The sequence below is a fragment of the Micropterus dolomieu genome, linkage group LG11 (genome assembly GCF_021292245.1).
Source record: "Micropterus dolomieu isolate WLL.071019.BEF.003 ecotype Adirondacks linkage group LG11, ASM2129224v1, whole genome shotgun sequence".
NCBI classification, from domain to species: Eukaryota; Metazoa; Chordata; class Actinopteri; order Centrarchiformes; family Centrarchidae; genus Micropterus; species Micropterus dolomieu.
Genome location: NC_060160.1, coordinates 11360647 through 11380236, shown reverse-complemented (window position 1 = coordinate 11380236; position 19590 = coordinate 11360647). Strand labels below are relative to the sequence as shown.

Genomic DNA, 19590 nt, shown 5'->3' with positions numbered 1-19590 from the left:
GCACAAAATGAACATATGACTGAAGCCTTTGATTAAGCTATTTTGCTGTGTGTACTGTACCGTCATCCCACAATGTGACCTTAAATATTTACACTGATATTTTCAACTATTTCAGGCAGATGTTATCATAAGATCAGTTGAGATCTGCCCACATTTTTGCAACACCTGTTAAGAAAAATGTGAAAGATGTGACATTTTACTGCAAGATTATCTACATTTCTGTCTTTGAATCATCCCATCGCAGTGTTTGGGACGGTAAGAGGTTGCACGTGAAATGTATTTTTCTGTATTTTTTTCTTTACACTCCTGTTTACAGTTGTGTGGCTTGCCAGCCAACCTAAACCACTGAAGATCACACATCAGCGTCTGTAGATATCACTTCACTTTGAAATGTCGTCAGAACAGCTAATCCACTAAACAATGCATCTCAACAGCACTCAGCAGCTATTGACATGATGGTTAGGTATTTATAAAAAGTACTGTGCAAGACCATGTCAACATTTTATGCAAGATGAGCCGGCGGCTTCTTGGTCAAAGTACTCGAACATGTTTCAGGTTATTATCATTTTGATATTCCTTCACTGTCAAAGGGACCATTGACGTAAATTTGGATAATTCAATATTTTTCTTATGGAATATGGTTCCAAATGCCATAGTGAAACCTGTATATAAACTTGTAGTGAACTGAATCATCATCTGGATCAAACCAGCCCACTAACACAGATCATTCCTGTATGTGCACCAGACTGAGGGAGTGTTTTCATTTATGGGGTACTGAAACAATATGTTGTATATATTTTTAATGTCCGAATCTCTTTATAACATGCAAGTGTTGTCAGGCAGTGAATGTGATTTCACTGCGCCTTTGTAAGTAATGTTGGTGCTTCAAGAGGCTGTGAATTGTGGCGAAAGGAGAGAGACACTTGAAAAGGACAACCAGCGTCAGAGACGATGGTTTTAGTGCTGTGAGATGGACATTTTCGTCAAGGGAGGCAAATTTACGCTGAAGTTTATTTTAATTTTTTTTATTAGGCGGTAATCCTGTTGGCATGACCTAATTGAAAACGTTGTGCCAAAATGCAGCAGAGATATAGCACTTTTATTCATGTGGAGTTGTGTGACTCACTGTGCTGGTGGCTGTCTTAGTTGGAGCTATTGTGAGTTCAGAAACTGTCATCCAAGACCTCGGCTGTCCCACAGATTAACTATGAAACTGCCATTCATAGTTTCATATTGTACAGTCCAATCTCATGTATGGAAACAAGAATTTCCCTATCCAATGTGGTCGGTGACTTTAAAGGAACATTCGTGGCGTCTGTCTATTTCATCCTTTCTTCCTTTTTCTCTTTTTTGCACAAAAACAAACATGATTAGCTGTGGCTTCTCTGACCCCTGTCTGAGTCTGTGAGTGTGTCACAGCACCAGAGAGTGAATCAGGATGTATCTTGATACTAGTCTGACCTGGCACTGATTTTGCTGGAGTCACTAAAAACACTGAATACCGGAGTGGGATGAAATCTTTGTGTATGGCTAAACGTGAAGATTTCTGCAGAAATGCAAATTTTCTGCCAGTTTGCTGAAATAATCAGAGAGTCAATCAGTACAAGTTTTTTGCCAAATCATTGTATTTTGCCAAATGTTGTGTTTTAACTGTAGATGTCTGATAGTGTCAAAAGAAAATAAAGATATGGACAATTGAGCAAACATGAGCAGCACTTTTTTGTAAAGAGACAACTGACGAATTTGATGGCAACCTTTTGAAATAATCTTACACTGAAACCATTTTTCCAACAAAAAAAAATTCTGCTGTTTGGTACTCTTACAGGAATAGTTTACATTTTGGGAACTACACGTATTTGCTTTTTTGCCAATAGTAAAATGAGAGTGATACTCAGGTCGTAGATATACACTCTCCCGCTTGTTCAGTAAATATGTAACAATAAGTCCTAGAACTCCCTTAGTTTAGCATGAAGACTGTAAACAGGGGGAAACAACTGTCCCATAGTTCATTTAATTAAGTTGTACAAAAAGCAGTTTGACAACTTATTTGATTTAACAAATATTTTTTAGTTAGTTTTGGACAGAGTCAGGCTTGCTGTTTCTCATCTAATTCTCGATAAGAAAACGATTAAGGGCATTTTCCATAATGTCAAACTATTCCTTTAAACTTTAGATTTTTTAGTACACGGCTCTTGTATATGCAAACGTATGTGAAAATGAGCTGGTCTTAACACATTTTACATGATGACGCATAATATATTGTTCTAGGTTCTATATCAAATATAATTTCCAAAGATGTTGCCCACACTGTTATCCAGTGCCATGTAATACAGGCGGAGGTATAAATAGCTATCCAAAAGCCTTGATAAGTGATTGATGAGAGCGAGGAGGGTGTGTTGTGGTGGTTACGCCGCGATCCTCTGGCTGTTGTTAGTTACCCCATATCCTCGCTAGCACTCTGGTATTTGCAGTCGACTGCTCCACCACGCAGAGATGACACATCTTTGTCAACTGCATCTGCTCAATGCTGCAGGTCAATGTGTGTGATAAAAATGTGTGTGTTGCCAGGATCAGTGGTGCAAATAATCCATCCATGTCAGTTGGGGATTAATGTGAAAGTTCAAGTTGCAGGGAGGGGGATTGTCCCTCCTGTTTTCAGAACTCAAGACGGTGTCACAGAAGAGCACATTGTCCTCAGCAGTGGATTTCACATTTGATAAATACAGTGCAGAACATTACTCTGTAATAATGCTAACAAACATTTTACCAGTTACCTTCTTGTCATTTAAATTCAGTTTTGAATCCTGTCATCAAATCAGACAGAAAATGAAGCCCAGATAAGATTTCTGCCATTCTACTGACTGCTGGGCTTTTTGGATCCATCTAAGGATCTGGAACATTCACAGTAAATTTAAGCTTGTTTGTTTGTGCTGCACTATTTGTATAACAGGAAGTGTTTTGGCACAAGGCAGTGAGGATGAAGTTCTTTTTACAGGAAACGTGTTCTTGATAGCTTGAAAGAAAAGTCTTCTTTTTGGGCTCTGACACTGTCTGAGGTTGTCTAAAGATTGAGATTTTTTCTGCTGCAGGTATGTCAGATATCTCTGTTTTGCAGGCTGTGAATAACTAGGTAAAATGTTCATATTTAGGTGAAATATTGAAATACATTTTGTGCTCTGACTTGCTGGCAGCCAAAGTTAATCAGCAGCTTCGTCTACACAGTTAATCCAAATACCACAGAATCTGTGGGCTGGGAGGGATCGAAGAGGAGAACATTTTAATAGGTTGTGCATTCCTAGGAGTAGACAACTTTCTCTCCTCTTTAGCAGTGGAGATCATATGTCTGGCTCTGTAACAGGTCTTGTCACCCACTCATACCATGACTCATTTTGGTGAGAACTGGGGACGGGGGTGCAGAGTCGGAGGAGGCATTACACAGGTGCTCACAGGGCCTCCCCAAAGGGGTGTAAGGTTTTGTGAGATAGTTTAGTTAGTAGATTGTATCTCCTCACCCCCCGGCAACCCCCATGTGGCTATCCTGTTCAGTCGAAAACGCTGCGTTGAAAGCTAGCCCTCCACATCGTAGAAGAGTGCAGAGGCCTGCTCAAAGGGCCAGGTTTGTGTGAGTCCTCTCATTAACTACCAGAGCCGCCGATCATCTCAACCTAATGGATCCCACTTATGCTGTCATCACCATGCCAACCAGCTGTCAACTCTGGTGCGGTGAGGCTTTGTGCTTCTGAGAGATGCAACTGTGTCGTGTTGATCCGTCTCAGTCTACAACAAGTCACCACCTCAAAGGAGCCACCAAAGTAAATGCTTCTCTTCTTCTCTGAGATCATTTGATTAAGGGGTGGGGGAGCAGCCACTGACACCTTATTGTAAAGACTGAATACATTAAGATAAGAGGACACCCGAGTCCAGGTCAAATAAAGGCCTATTTATTGGGGCTAGACAGGCCGCATACGAAATCTGTTGGCAGCTGCTCACTAGTTGACTTCAGAGGATTAAGCAGGCAAAAAGGAATACGCAAGATCAGCAAGCTTTTTGCTCTGCAGAGTTGGCACTGTCTGGTGTAGAAGTTAATAATCCAAAGGACAAAGACCAGCACCTGTTATCTCTCAGATACAAATCAGAGCGGTTATTATAAAATTACACGCACGAACGCAGAGTATCACGGAGAATATCAACACAATATACAATAATCTCTATCCAGTGTGTAACGCTGCCTGTTGACATACAATTTATTTTTCAGGACTTTCATATTGTGTTAACACACTCAAAGGGATGAGAGTTTTTGTTTGCTAGTGAATATAGGTCACCTCCATCCCAGCTTGATGTCACATGATGACAGACATACTGTGCAGCAGTCACCAATGCAACAAAGATTAGAAGCTTTTGTGAGGTAAAGACTATATTTGTCCTACCACTGGGTCTGGGTTTATTTAAGGTCTGTATGGCTTTGTGATTTGCAGCCGCTGATGTGGACACCAGCAGGGAGTGAACAATACACAAGTAATTTGATGCAGAACAGCAGATGACTGTGTAATCCAGCAGATCTGCCTATTTAGAAATAAGTAGAACCTGAAGGATGGCATGGCTTCAAATCAGAAATATGTCCTACACCTTTATGTCTGACATGTTATGGTTATCTTGTGTTGAGAGTCTTACATAACATGCAGCGTGTAGATCAAAAATAACAGTCTTACATTATTCCTCAGAGGTTTGTAGATACCACCTACATACACCCTTGTTCCAACACCATCTGCTGATCCAACAATGGATTACATCTTATTTATTCACAAGAGAGTGTAATTCTAGATTAATTTCTTTACAAGGAGTGGTACTGAAGTGAATGTAGAGACAAGACAGAGGGGAAGAGAGTTCATCAGCACAGAATTGCATTCCTCTCAGCCTCATCCCTGTCATTGACCTTCCCGTGTTTGTATACTAGGGATTAGGTCTGTGGGCTGGGCTGGTGGTCTTCCCAGGCTATTTTTATGAAGACACCCGCCCCCTGATCCTTTTGGAAAACTGATATGAGCACATGTTCCAAGATTCAAATGTAATTAGTTGACTGTCAGTCACAGACGCTGAAGAAGTGGGATATTTTTTTTCTTTTTTACCAGGTGGAAAAGGAGGATTAGTGCAACATGCATTTTTGACACCTACAACTGTGCATCCACTTGGTATATGTGATTGAGCCAAACATACATACAGACAAATCAGAAGTATTTGATTTCTATAATGTACTATAATGATTTGGGCACAGCACTACACACTAAAAATAACTGGGTCAAAACTGATCCAGTTTGGGTAAATATAACCCCATTGCAATAACTTTACCACCCAAGAAAAGGGGTTGTTTTAATCCAGTGTTATTGTTATTTTTTATTTGTTATAATCTACTGGAGCTATTATTAAACGTACATGTCACTATTTGTTACTGATTGTTAATAATATGTGTATCTTTTTCACTTTTGGAGGTCATGTGCATGTCGTTCTTTACTATAATACATCTGTGAGAGGTTTGAGGTAAAACTTGAAACAACACTAACACTGGGTCAAAACAATCAATTGGTACTATTTAAAGTTGACATAGTTTTGCATTGGTGCTATATTGACACAAACTGGGTACATTTTTAACCCAGTGATTTTTAGTATTTATTGCCACTTCTTGTGTTATACTATGAATGTGTTTTTAATGAGGTTACAAGAGTATGCTATCAGCAAGATGGTCACCATTAAACTGTCATTTCTGCTCCTCCTCCTTTATTTTTCCGTGGATAAATTGATCATCCACAGGCCCGCAGCTTCCATCTTCTGAAGTGCTGCCAAGGCGCTCTCAATAGCCACTGAGAGGTCCTGGCATTATAGTTCAGTACCTGGCAACCACAAAGCTGCTGGCGCCTACCTCTTATAAGCCATCTGCAACTGCTTGTGTGTGTTGCAGGCACTGACAAAGGCCACAAGTGTGTCCAGACACGTCATAGCATCCAAATAGCCATCTACCTCTGCTGTGGCAATATATGATACGTGTTTATGGGGGGAAAATAGTTTTTTAGGCTTAAAATTCATCTTTTATTAATGTGTATTTATCGGAAATTGATCAAACATTTGGGCACTGACATTAGTTGAATAGTAGGCTTTCATGTTTCCCAACAATCATCTATCTTCTAGTCCTAAAACTGCATTTCTCATTGCTTTTACTCAAAAGCAACAATGATTAAATCCGTTCAAAGGCTTCGTGATCTGTGCACCATCAGCTCCCTTAAAAGGTGCAGAATGATGTAGTGGAGCATGTTCATTCACCCCAGAGATTACCGCTAATAAGAGGGCCCGTATTTATAGAAGATCCCCCCCAGTGGATACCCCTAATCCTGACTCACCCATTTCCATCGCTGCCCCATCCCTGTGCCTGGACCGCTTGCTCACTGCAGCCCCCAGCTTCAGCCTCATCTTCGCCCCATATCAACTGAGGTAGAGACTTCTTTAATACAACACTGCTTTTTTCAGATTCTTTTGAAAGAAGGGGGTAAATTGCTTGGCCTCTGCACTTGCTTGATAAAAGGGTAGGGGATCGCTGAGACCATTACATGACATTTTCTATCTTTCCTATTGTTCTTTATTGTCCAGCTTTCCTTGTCTTTCACTCTTTGACGTGCAGCTAAGAAAAGCATACAATGTCCACCAGCGAGCGTTTCGACTGCCATTACTGCAAAGACTCCCTGCTGGGGAAGAAGTACATAATGAAAGAAGACACTCAGTACTGCACTAAGTGCTATGAGAACCTGTTTGCCAACTGCTGTGAGGGCTGCTCTTTACCAATTGGCTGTAACTGCAAGGTAAGGAAGCATCACTTTTACCCTGAGTAATGGCTTTGACGTCAATAATGTGTAAAATAAGAATGTAAGTTATGTTTTATTTAAGGTGAGAATCATTTGTCACTTGATTGTATTTTGATCACATTTACCTTATAAGAATAAGTATAAAAGCTAAGAGTTATTCTTACATGTTTCATGATTCTATCCATGCACATTTTAAATGAATATTTTACTTAACAGAATATCCACAAAATGCAATACATAATGTGTTAAATATCTGTAGGACTTGTCCTACAAAGATCGCCACTGGCACGAGCAGTGTTTCAAGTGTGCAAAGTGCAGCCGCTCTCTGGTGGAAAAGGCATTTGCCGCCAAGGATGACTTGTTGCTCTGCACTGAATGCTATGCCAATGATTATTCCTCCAAGTGCACCACCTGCAAGAAAACCATCATGCCAGGTACGCTGGGATAATAATGATAATGATAATGATGATGATGCTGATCGTTATGATGACAATGACAATGACAATGATGATAACGATAACCTTATGATGAAAAGGGCTGGATGACATCACCTAAAATCAATATTACGATGCTTTTACACGTTTGACAATAAATGGTCCTCAAGGTCCACTTAGAAGCTGTTCTGGACCTTCCAATCATTCATTCAACTACTGTTTCCAACATCAAGAATAAACTTTCAATATCAACTTTTAACTCAAGGTCAAATCAAGTGATCACACAATCAAAAGCTCCAGAAAAGTTAATGTAAAGTAAATGACTAAACTTAATTTTCTTGTGTTGATTCACTTCTAGTTTATGAAATTGTTTGAAATGTTTGGGAAACACACTTATTTGCTTTCTTGTCGGGAGTTTTATGAGAAGGTCGACATAAATTTCATCTGTACAGTCAATACAGAAGCATCAACCAGAAGCAGTTAGCTTAACTTAGCACAAAGACTAGAAACAGGTGGAAACAGCTAGCTGGACTCTGTCCAAAGGTAAGAAAATGTATCTAGAGGTACCATATGCTGACTAAGCAGCTCTCATCCTGTGCCAGGTTCCCGCAAAATGGAATACAAGGGGAACAGCTGGCATGAGACCTGTTTTCTGTGCCACCGCTGCCAGCAGCCAATGGGAACCAAGTCCTTCATCCCAAAAGACACTGGCTACTTCTGCGTGGCCTGCTTCGAGAAGCAGTTTGCCTACCAGTGCTGTGCTTGTAAGAAGGTAGGGTTACAGCTGAGTGTTTTATATGTATTGACTACTGCAGTAAATCCCTCTGACTCTGGTATTTTAATGTTAGTCATGCTGCATAAAAAAGGTATGCATAGCAAGAGAAATGCCACTGTGTGTTTTCTTTCACTCTTCCCTTGTCTGGTTATGTGTTTCCTCAAGGCCATCACAACAGGTGGGGTGACCTACCAGGACAAGCCCTGGCACCGTGAGTGTTTCTTATGCATTGGGTGCAGAAAGCAGCTTTCGGGTCAACGCTTCACCTCCAGGGAAAACTACCCTTACTGCCTCGAATGCTTCAGCAACCTGTATGCAAAGAAGTGCGTGGGCTGCACCAAGCCCATCACCAGTGAGTCACCGGCTGTGTTCGTGTTTTCATTCACTCTGCCACCGCTCACGCAGTTCTCCTGCTCATATTCAAGGCCTTTATTTGCATTTGTGTAGGAACTGTCAGATAAACAAGGTGAAGATCTTGCATTAACCTGCACATTATGTAAATACATGGATAATGTTTGATGTGTGCAGGTCTGGCAGGGGCCAAGTACATCTCTTTTGAGGAGCGCCAATGGCACAGCGAGTGTTTCACCTGCACTCAGTGCTTTGTGTCGCTAGTTGGACGTGGCTTCCTCACCCAGCGCGACAACATCCTGTGCACCGACTGCGGCAGGGAGAAGTGACCTTTCCTTGAAGGTGTCACAGTAACCACAAGAGCTCATATACTGATACAGATATTGGGTTTAATGATAATGATGATGATGATGATCGTTATGATGACAATGACAATGATGATAACGATAACCTTATGATGAAAAAGGCTGGATGATATCACCAATCAATATCACGATGCTTTTACACGTTTGACAATAAATGGTCCTCAAGGTCCACTTAGAAGCTGTTCTGGACCTTCCAATCATACAATCAACTACTGTTTCCAACATCAAGAATGAACTTTCAATATCAACTTTTAACTCAAGGTCAAATCAAGTGATCACACAATCAAAAGCTCCAGAACAGTTAGTAAATGACTAAACTTAATTTTCTTGTGTTGATTCACTTCTAGTTTATGAAATTGTTTGAAATGTTTGGGAAACACACTTATGATGATTATGATACAGATATTGGGTTTCCATTAATGTTTTTTCTTAGCATGCCTGGTACATAAACAAACTGAATGTTGAATGCTTATGTTGGTGTTATAAAATGACCATTAGTTCTCTTAAATTGCCCAAACTCACACACAAAAAAACTGTGATGTGTCCATAAAGATAAATAAATTTCTTTAAAGTTAGGGTGCTATATTATATTTCCTTTGGTGTTTTCTTAGTTTTTTTTTAATTAAAAATTTGAAAAAGTATTTTTCCTCACATTTTCATTTTTGAGAATGATTATGTTGCAAACATATTAGAGCTGAAGGCAACGGGTCAATTGATGGACTAGACATTTTATTTTGATAATCAATAAATCATTTCCATTATTTTTTTAACAAAAACACCAAATATTTATTAGTTCCAACTTCTGAGGAGTTTGGTACTTTTTTATCATATATGAAAGTAAACAGAATATTTTAAAAAGCAATTTTAAAAAGTCACTTTGGGGAAATTATGATTCTATTAACACTATTTTGACATTTTATGGATAAAAATATTAATTAATTAATAAAGAAAATAATCAGAAGTTTAATTGCCATTGAAAATAATCGTTAGTTGCAGCCCAAAACATATATACATTTAATGCTCTTTCATTACACATATATTTGTGCTGTATACTTAGAATGCCTAGATTAAACATTCACATTGAAGAAACAAAGATTGATGCACAACTTGTGCTTCTATCATGAGAAATACTTTACACACTAAAGGGTGTTCCAATAAAGACTTTTCTATGTATGTAATGTTGAAATGGATATCATTCTAGGCCTGCTGTTGCTCATCCTGATATTCAGTTCAATTCAATTCAATCAATTCAATCAACTTTATTAATCCCACAAGGGGAAATTGGTTAAGTATCCTAGGATACTTGCTGCCTTCCGAACTATTTGTTGGTTGCAGAAGACATTAAGGTCTCTCTGTTTCAAACAGATGATTTTAGAACTGATTTTAACAATGTTGTTCAGGCTGTTCCTGTCTTTAACTGTCAGATTGTGAAACCAACAGAAAAACTTAAAAGAATCTCAATAAAAGACCGGCGTGACAGAGAAGGAGTTTAGTTTGTGGAGAAGATAAATTCTCTGTTGCCCCCGCTTCACATATGTATATAATATATACATATATATAATAATGTGTCTTATTCTGCTCTGAAAAGGAGAGCAGACACACAGTTCAGTGTAACAAATATAGCATTGATGGTAGGTTTGAAATCTAGATCTTTTTTTGACCATACTGTCCCCTCTCAGTCACCCTTTAGACAATCATTGCTGTAATACAAACTTCTGGTGCACTTATGTTGCCTCTTGACCTTGTAGCTCCCAGCACATTCAAGTTGTAAACAAACAGAGCGACACTTGCTCTTGTACTTGTCCATTATCCACTAACCAAAGCTGCCACTTTGGTCCACGTACAAGCCAAGAATACAACAGACCATAACTGTGGGCACCTCAAAATATCTGTCTGCTTCACTAAACCTATTGTTTTGATACTTGTAAAAGTTGGTTTTCTTGCTGAGGGCTGCTGGATGAGTTGCGCAAGTGTCCTCACATGGCAGGATGAGCGGCATAAAATGCTGACAGATTTCCTGTCAGGATATGGTCACATGGGAGGTGAAACTACTTTACACTTCATGGACTTGCGGAGGAATCAAAGAGGAAGGGAGAACAGCAGAGAGGTAGGGACGTCTTATTTTACATATTTTGCAGAAGATCTGGCAGGTTTGCAGGTAATTATTGTATTTTAACTTACAAAAATCAAGCATTCTTACATTTCTGCAATGGCTTTTAGAGCATTTACACAGACACATGTCTATGGAAAGCAAGCTGCCCCAAAAGAAAAGGACAAATCCAGCATCCAGTGCCTTGAGTGCTATGACCGAAATGTGTATGTAGGGACCAAAGATGCAACAGTCCAGCATCTCATCCTTCCCAGTAGAGAAAACGGAGACCCAAGTCCTGGCCTGAGCAAAACCAGAGAAGGCAGGACAAGAAAACTAGGCTCAAGCAATCAAGTAGCCCACCTGAGGGCAGTCCCACTTTTCAACCATCTGATGGTCCTGTGCGACCGGAGCATTACTGCCCTCAACATGTTCTCCTTAGAGCCCGTTCCCACTCTGAAGAAGATCCAGCACGTGTCTATGTTTGAGGTGTGCGACTCATCGCTCGCAGGAAAGGCAGCATATGTGGAGATGGTGACTTCCACCAGCCGCAGGAAGGTGATCCGTATCCATGTGGTGGGAGTGGACAAGTGGGAAGTTGTGAAGGAAGTCCCTCTGCTCCAGGACCCTGTGGCTTTGGCTGTAGATGGCACTAGTCTGTGTGTAGCTACCAGCGACAGGTATCTCCTCTGTGATATTCAGACTGGGCGAACTGATGAGCTTTTTCCTCACAATCACAGCAGACAGCATGTCATTGTTACCTCAGTGGGGCGAGGGGAATTCCTCCTGAATGGGCCTGAATCTTTGGGTAAGAGCTTCCAAAATGTCTAAAGTACATCTTACTCTACAGGCTGTCGAGCATAGACATCTCTCCATGTGTCATTATATGCCTCCTTTCTTAAGCATCTATACAGTTAATCATCTCATATCACTCCCCCATATATTCATCTAGCCAGAGGATATTTGTTTTCTAAGATTTCTCCATCCCCATCCCTCAGGCATGTTTGTGATGAAGACAGGGATATGCCAGCGCCCTCCCCTGCAGTGGCCTCAGGAGGTGCTGGCAGCCGGAGTATGTTTCCCTTACATCCTAACCCTGCAGCCCCAAGAGCTGTCTGTTTTCAGCATGGTGGATCAGCAGCGCAAACAGACTGTGAGTCTCAGCGATGCGAAGGGTCTGCTCTCCACATCAGGTAAACCAAGCAACATCAATTTATCACCTAACCCTGGCGGATTGCAGACCGAACGGCTGTCAAGTTGTGGTTTTGTTTTGAAAGATGTAGCTGTGTCTGTCTCAGTTTGAACTGATTCAGTCAATCATTCTTACACCTACTGTTCCTACACACTGAGTGTTTTTGAAAACCAAAAACAAATCTCCCCTCAGATGGTGTGTTAGTGTTCACAGAGAGAGACATTTTCAGCCTGCGCCTGGTGCCATTCGAAGAGCAGATCCAGGCACTTGTAATGCATGAGAGGGTCGAGGAGGCCTTATTGCTGCTGGATGGAGTTCAATGTCGTCGTCCACTTGACTCATACAAGGTCAAATGCAATTTATAGACATACAGTCCCTGCCTTTTCTCACAAATACATTTGGGTTACAAAACAGCATTTCTGGGGTCAACGTAATGACACTGATGCATTTATAATATTTCTCCTTTCTTTCCTTTACTTTAATCATGTAAGGAGAAATAAAACAAGAACAGGAATGTCTGTACCAAACTTCATGGCAATTTATCCAATAGTTCTTGATGTATTTCACTCAACACATGTCCTGAAAAACTTAAAAAGTCACATGATCACCACCATCAATAGGATAAATGGTGTGGGGAACAATGATTGTCTGTACGTTTTGTGCCATTAAGTAGATGTTATTTCACAGGATAAGTGAAAGATTTGACCTACTGGTGGCGCTAGAGAAACCAAAGTGAATAGGATTTATCCTCTGGGGACAATGAATGTGTGAGCTAAATTTTATGTCAGTCCAGTAGTTGCTGAGATATTTCAGTGGACAGACTGACTTTGCCATCCCTAGAGCACAGCTAGCATGGCTAAAAAAAAAACAGAGACTGCACTCCACTATAGCCTTAACGTTTTACAACCTGTTTCAATTTTAATGTTCCATCACCTTAGAATTATGTTGTAGTACCACATTAATAAGGCAGTAGCTAAATCATAATGGTGAAAAACATAGCATAAATAAACTCGTCTTGCTCTTTTGAGGTATATTCATCCAAGAATGGATACAATTTTGATTTTACAACTTACATAGCTCTTATGAACCTTCAACCCCTTTTTCTCAACTTCCCTTTTTTAGTATTGTCTGCCTTTGTAAGGCAGCAGTCAGTGCTGCTATAATTTCACCATTTTATAGTTTCATACACACCCAACCCAAGCTGGCACTGCATCGTAGCGTTTGAATTTACAGATTGAACCAGGGTGTCAAGGCGTAGACTGACTACATTGTTGTGAACTGCTATCGTAGGTGGATGACAGCAATTGAGGGCAGCAGATGTTGTCTGAGATTTTGTGTAATCTGTGCCACAGGTTACAGGTTAGAGGGGAGGATCTCAGAATTAACACGCTGATGAGTCATTAGTCATGCCTTATTATTTGTCTGGTTTTGTGTTGAGATTTAAGGATAGTCACACGTTCTTCTGCCTAAATGATTTCAGCTCACATATCTGTGCTTTAAGTATGTTCATGCAATGTGTGCCTGGTTTTAAGATTTTTTTTTACTGTCAGGAGCTGCAGAAGGTCATCACTTGCCTGGTTGGATTTGTTCATTTTTATCAGCAGGGCTTTTCCGAGGCCAGAAATCTTTTCATGTGAGAGTAAAACCCCTATCATGACACTCCAATTCCAAACACACTAAATAAATCACAGCAAAGTGTGCAGTAAGATGTTACTTTTGTGAATAGTGGGCCTTTTCTGCTGAATTCTACACTAAAGTCTAACACAAATCAATACTCATTACCCACTTGAACAGCACAGGTGAGCTGGACCCCCGAGAAATCATCCATCTCTACCCTGACATGCAGTCGTGTCTCAGCGAGGACTTTCAATCCCAGCTTGATCAAGTGAACAAGGACAGGGATCTCCAGGTGCTCTGGCAAGATGACAGAAACACATTTCGTCATTACCTGGCCTTTCTGGGAGATTTACTCAGAGCAGTCAGGGGGACAGAGCAAGGCCTGCAGTGCATTAAAGAGGTGGACTGCGCCCTCCTGAGGCTTTACGTAGAACTGGGAGACACTGAAAACCTGCAGCAGCTTGTGGCATTTCCCAATGAGTGTGAGCTGGACCACTGTGTCCCTGTTTTGGAGCAACACAACAGGTGAAAATGAATGATTATTTGTTGAATAGGTGATTACACGTGCTTTGAGCACAAATTTATTTTTATAGATTGACAAATTATTCTTGAAAGAAAAGGCTTCACTTTATTGTTTGAGACATTTTGTTTAATCAATTAATGATTTGCTGTTTGATCTCTTTCTATTTTTCAGATTTTTTGCATTAGGTTCCCTCTATCAAAGCCATGGAAAACAAATTAATGCAATTAAGGTATCTATTCTCAAATCTCCATTCATTACATATATACATACACGGTACAGAAACTTGAGGTGTAAACATATCTGTTATATGTTTCCAGACTTGGGTGAAAATTACAGATGGCTTCCACAAAGACCCCTCTTGCTCAGATGTATATGGACACATAGTGTGGACTCTCAGTCAGCTGCAAGACAGGGACACTGTGTGGAAATTTGCAGACTGGACTCTGCAACAAAACCAAGAGGTGACATTTTTTATGCTCTCAACTTAACTGCAGAGGGCAGAGTTGCACTATACAACTAGTGTTACAGATGGCAAAAAACACATGGCAAAATCCTCCCCACTATACTGAAGCACTTTCCTTATGAGACAATTATTTGTTATTAAACGTCCAATAACAGTTTTCTTTTATTTGAAAAAGATAGGTGTGCAGATTTTCAGCAGGCGTCCCCCAGATGATCGATTTGAGACACAGGACGTCCTTGCTTTCTTGGAAAAGTACCCACTGGCATTGCTTTTGTATCTTGAGTTCTTAATCCATAATGTGAACAGTGAGGTGAGTACAGCAGCAGCTACCTAATCTAATACCCTGACTCCTTTATTAAATGCACTGAAACATGATTGGTGTAATCTGCCCCCAGGAGGAGAGACATCACAACTGTCTGGCTCTGGCATATGTTACTCAGACGCTGCAAGAGGAAGAGGAAACAGATTTGAGGGAAACCAGGGGGAAGTTGCAGCAGCTGCTATGGGAATCCAAATTCTATGACGTCTCCACTGTGTATGGTGTGTGGATGCCTTATGAGAAAATAAATCATTACTGAAGTGTGAATTATAAGTCTTGTTTTATTCCCAAAACAGAGAGAGTCAAGTCAACAACCCTGCACATAGAGAAAGCCATTCTCCTCGGCAGGACCGGTGAACACTCTGAGGCACTGCAGGTGCTTGTTCACCAGGAGCAAGACCTCCAGGCTGCAGAGGCCTACTGCTGCAGGGTTGCCCAGAGTCGGGGCTCACAGTTCAGGCAGACTCTGCTGCTCACCCTGCTCCAAATCTATCTGTGTTGCAAGGATCTCACCAGCGCTGCCGTGGATCTGCTCAACAACAACCCACGGGTCTTTGCAACAGAGACGGTCGTCCAGCTCCTGCCTGATTCATGGTCCGTTCAACTGGTCTCCCAGTTCTTAGTTAAAACCCTTAGAGAGACCTTGCACCAGAGGCGGATGGCAATGCTGCAAAAGGCTTTGGGCCAGGCGGAGCTCATGCGGCACAAGGTCATTTGGGTGAGTTTAATGACATATTTCACATTCTTTTCCCGCTCCAGTGAACATTATATGTATTCTTGTTTGCATTTTTCTGAAATCTGTTGCCTTTTCACTCTCTCCTCTGCAGATGCAGGCCTCACATACAAAGTTCAGACTGGGAAATGGACAGAAGTGTGAGGTTTGTCAGAAAGACCTTGCAGAGCCACAGTTTGCCTGTAGTTTGAAAGGTGAGCTGATGCACACAAGCTGCAGTGGCTTTTCATCATCATAAAGATGCAGATATACCAATCTACTGTGTGTTTATGCAAATATGTACATCTCTGCACTTTAGCGAATCACATTCATTTCTAGCCAGATAAGTGTCTCCTCCCTACCTGATCTTTTTTCTAGAATAATCTGTGTCATCTAGGCAAACTCTGTACAATGATTGAATTCGTGGATATTAGACCAGACACATTCCCTAATTAGAAAAAATTATAATACATTGTGTAAATACATTTTTCTCAGTCGCTTTGGTACATTCCTCGAATCATCCCTATCTCTCCGAAGCAAATATTTATGTCAGTGAACATGTGAGTGAGTCAGAATGACTCCTTGTGTCATTGTTTACAAACTAGACAGTCAAAATGTTTAGCCATGTTGTCAATATAATAGTGTACTCTGTGTTTTCTGATGTAAACTATGGCTAAGTTTTGTTGACAGTGATTGAAAATGCACAAGACTGAACTTATTCAATATGGCATACCAGTTTCAACTGTATAAAGTTTTACATTGCAAGAGATAGGACAGGATTCACAGTTACCCCTTTACTGTTTGTACTGAGCATGTCTTATGTTGTTTATGCACCATGGTCTGTACGAAAAAACATAATTGTAGGTAGCTGTGTACTTGTATGCGAAAAATGACAATAAAGTTTGACTTTAACTTTGATTTTGACAGCGTGTTCAGCCATTTTGCATGTAGTGACTTATGCAATGAACTCATGCCTAGATGTTTTGGGGGGTAAGACTATTCAACAGAGAACCGGTATAATACATTGTGATCAGCATGACATAAGCAATTGATAATGTAGGAAACAGCAGACAATTGCACATAATCATTTGCATCAGTATGTCAAAGCATTTGCAATTTGTTCAAAACATTGAGAAATTGCTTTTATGATGTGCACAAGTGAAGATATGATGTGGGGGTTGAACAAGTAGTTTTGAGAATTTCAATGCTGAGATCAGAGAAATGTACTAAAGCGACTGAGAAAAACTGTAACTGGTTTCAAAATGCAAAAGAGCAAGCAGTGCACTTTCTCAGAGCGGCATGTCTGGGCCATTTCCTAGAGGCATTGTAGACAGCAGTAGCTATAAAGTGAATTGTGGAGGACACTCACATATATTCACTGATCAGACAGTGGTGTTTTACATGGAAACCACCTGTGGTCAACCTGATGACCAGAGGGAATCTGACCATCGTCCATCGCTGTATATGTGCACTCCTGCCATCATGGTTTCCACTGCCTGTGTATATTTGCCTGCATATAGCTAGAAATAGAAAGTCAACAACTGAGAGGCTGCACGTGAGAGACTTTTTTATTCAGCGCTTGCATTTATATACATTTATGACCATGACTGTGCTGTGTATGGAACATGAAATCAGAGACACTTTTTACCAACATCGTCTCTGTGTCATTAAAGAACATGACAGGCATGCTTCAAATAATAACACACAAACTGCAGTGTGTCCACAGTATGGGAATCTTGTAAATAAAGTTAAACACATATAATTAAGATAGATGTATTTATCTATTTTTGTTGTAATTTAGTCATTAAGGCCAGCCCTAACTGCCAGTATTTCTTTATCCTGATGCATTTTGGGACAGGAGTAAAGGAGACGCCTAAAGAAGCTGGAAAATTGTGCATTTGGCTAGACTGCTTGTAAGTTTTTGGCCTGGGGTGAGGGACTAATTGCAACATAGATAAATAGTGAATTATGAGCATGTTGGAAGGGATTATCTCTTAGTGATACCCTTGCCAAGATTTCTTCCGTTTTTCCCTCCTAATGAGGTTTCTGTGGGTGCTTTCATTGTTCTCACTGAAGCTCTGAAAGTTGTGTTCATTAAATGTTTCATAGTGTGGGTGTTATGAAGCCCTTTGCGAGTGTAACTGGGATTAAGGGCTACAAGAATACACTTGATTCAAGACTTTAGTTGAAATTTCTCACTTCGAGTGTATAAATTTAATTTGTGACTCATATAAATGAACTGACTTATATCCCAGAAAACCCAAGAAAACCACATTCGTAGCTTTTCTCTTTTATGTGGTTGCAGGAAAATTGCCACCTCCACTCCTCCGTATCGGCTCCTTGTAATTTTGATAATGTAGGCATTTACTGTTCGGCCATTGTAAGCAATCATGGATAAATAGCTGAAAGGTGCAGAGAAAAACACAAAGCATTGACTTCTTTCTTACTTGTTTTGAGATGTGAAGGGCCTCTCACAGTTTATAGACTGACTATGAGAGCTGCTGCTTTGTGACTGGCTGAGCTTTGGGCCGTGCCTGATGACCAGTGACCACTGGGTGGACCTGAGGACAGGATTATGTCCACACCTCTGCCCTCTCTCAAGCAATAATGTTGTTTTGAACACCTGTGGTTATGCTGTGCCTCAAAAAAATTCTCATCCTTGATGTTGACCAACAGCTATAATAACCAAGAGGTGAAAATATACAGACACAAGTGCACCTTCTTCTACCTAAATTAAGACAATTTTCTAATCTTTTCTTATCTGATGCATTTAGATCCTCTCTCCTCCTCTCATTATATATAAGAAGTTGATATCTTTAGTTTCTGTTAGTGTGAATGTAAGGCTCTTGCAATCAGTAGTTCAGTGCATGAGCAGGTGGGGGCTCTGGATCCCTACAGGGTGCTGCAGGATGCTGGCCAGATGGACATTTTACACATGAGGGGAGTTAATTGGATTGAAAAAACTGTTATAGAGGAAAGTATGGTGGGGTATTCAGACATTGGTCTCCCATTATAAATATCCGTGCTGCCACAGACTCAGTGCAAGGAGGGAAAACCTAGTACATTTTCTTCTTGTGCTTGTCATGTTTACATGCTAAATTTTTTTTTGTACAGATAAATTAATTCTGAAACACAAATGGACTTTTTTGCCTATGAGTTATACAAAAGTGTTATCCCGAATGCTTTTTTCTCTAACAAGTGAAAAGAAAATCATATTTAATTTTTACCAGCTTTACAGCTCATGACTTTTCCTAATTTGATGAGAATTGCTTATAAACATTCTTTTGAAATGATGACCTGTTTCAGAATTCTGCTACAGATGCATTGCTTCTGTTTGGGCTCTCAGAGACCTCAGCTGTAAAACTTGCTTAATAAAATGCATTTTTAATATGCTCTATATCTGTGATTGGTGCTGACTGTGTTTTTAAGCAGCACTAGTCCTCCTAAATCCCAAATAAGTCTATTTGGGTTTCTGTTATTGGAGTTTTATAATAGCTTGTTTATAAGAGGTCTAAAAGGGAATTAGACCTCTCTGGGGTCTAACTGACCTTAAATAATGTCACTGTGAAGACTGACATACTGTATATTTATTTGTCTGTAAATTACTTTTTCGCAAACAAAAATAATGTATATATCTGTGCATTAATATCCCACATGGTCATATATTTTATATATTTCTTCATTTGGTGTAATAATTGTGCTTTATGTTCAATTTTGCATGCACCATGTGCAAGTTCAGTTAATATAAAATACATGAAGATATATATATTCCACATTTTGGCACTAACTCTTTCAAAGACTACACTGTAAAAAAAAAAATCGTAAAATTACGGTAAAAAGTCTGGCAGCAAAGTTGCCAACCACATGCCGTCAAATTACAGTAAAAAACCTTAAATTATTTT

The 19590-nt window shown here is 40.1% G+C and overlaps 2 protein-coding genes across 2 annotated transcripts; both read left to right on the top strand.

The window, feature by feature from the left end:
- Positions 1-6680: 6680 nt before the first annotated feature.
- On the top strand, positions 6681-8790 carry fhl5 (four and a half LIM domains 5). The gene is made up of 5 exons (XM_046062859.1): positions 6681-6845; positions 7108-7282; positions 7885-8054; positions 8223-8409; positions 8586-8790. Exons 1-5 carry the CDS (start codon positions 6684-6686, stop codon positions 8735-8737), a joined length of 846 nt encoding a protein of 281 aa, XP_045918815.1. The 5' UTR covers positions 6681-6683; the 3' UTR covers positions 8738-8790.
- Positions 8791-10896: 2106 nt separating this feature from the next.
- si:ch211-266g18.9 (transforming growth factor-beta receptor-associated protein 1) lies at positions 10897-16606 on the top strand. The gene is made up of 11 exons (XM_046063683.1): positions 10897-11670; positions 11861-12055; positions 12247-12401; positions 13605-13687; positions 13849-14196; positions 14366-14423; positions 14512-14655; positions 14833-14967; positions 15053-15197; positions 15273-15694; positions 15804-16606. Exons 1-11 carry the CDS (start codon positions 10983-10985, stop codon positions 15945-15947), a joined length of 2517 nt encoding a protein of 838 aa, XP_045919639.1. The 5' UTR covers positions 10897-10982; the 3' UTR covers positions 15948-16606.
- Positions 16607-19590: the final 2984 nt, after the last annotated feature.

Bases quoted from the DNA above. Each gene is read 5' to 3' on its own strand.
- si:ch211-266g18.9 (XM_046063683.1), top strand. From the start codon at position 10,983: ATGGCTTTTAGAGCATTTACACAGACACATGTCTATGGAAAGCAAGCT. The intron at 12,056-12,246 runs GTAAACCAAGCA...ATCTCCCCTCAG, and splicing joins GGGTCTGCTCTCCACATCAG to ATGGTGTGTTAGTGTTCACA. The intron at 14,968-15,052 runs GTGAGTACAGCA...ATCTGCCCCCAG, and splicing joins TCCATAATGTGAACAGTGAG to GAGGAGAGACATCACAACTG.
- fhl5 (XM_046062859.1), top strand. From the start codon at position 6,684: ATGTCCACCAGCGAGCGTTTCGACTGCCATTACTGCAAAGACTCCCTG. The intron at 6,846-7,107 runs GTAAGGAAGCAT...AAATATCTGTAG, and splicing joins CAATTGGCTGTAACTGCAAG to GACTTGTCCTACAAAGATCG. The intron at 8,410-8,585 runs GTGAGTCACCGG...TGATGTGTGCAG, and splicing joins CTGCACCAAGCCCATCACCA to GTCTGGCAGGGGCCAAGTAC.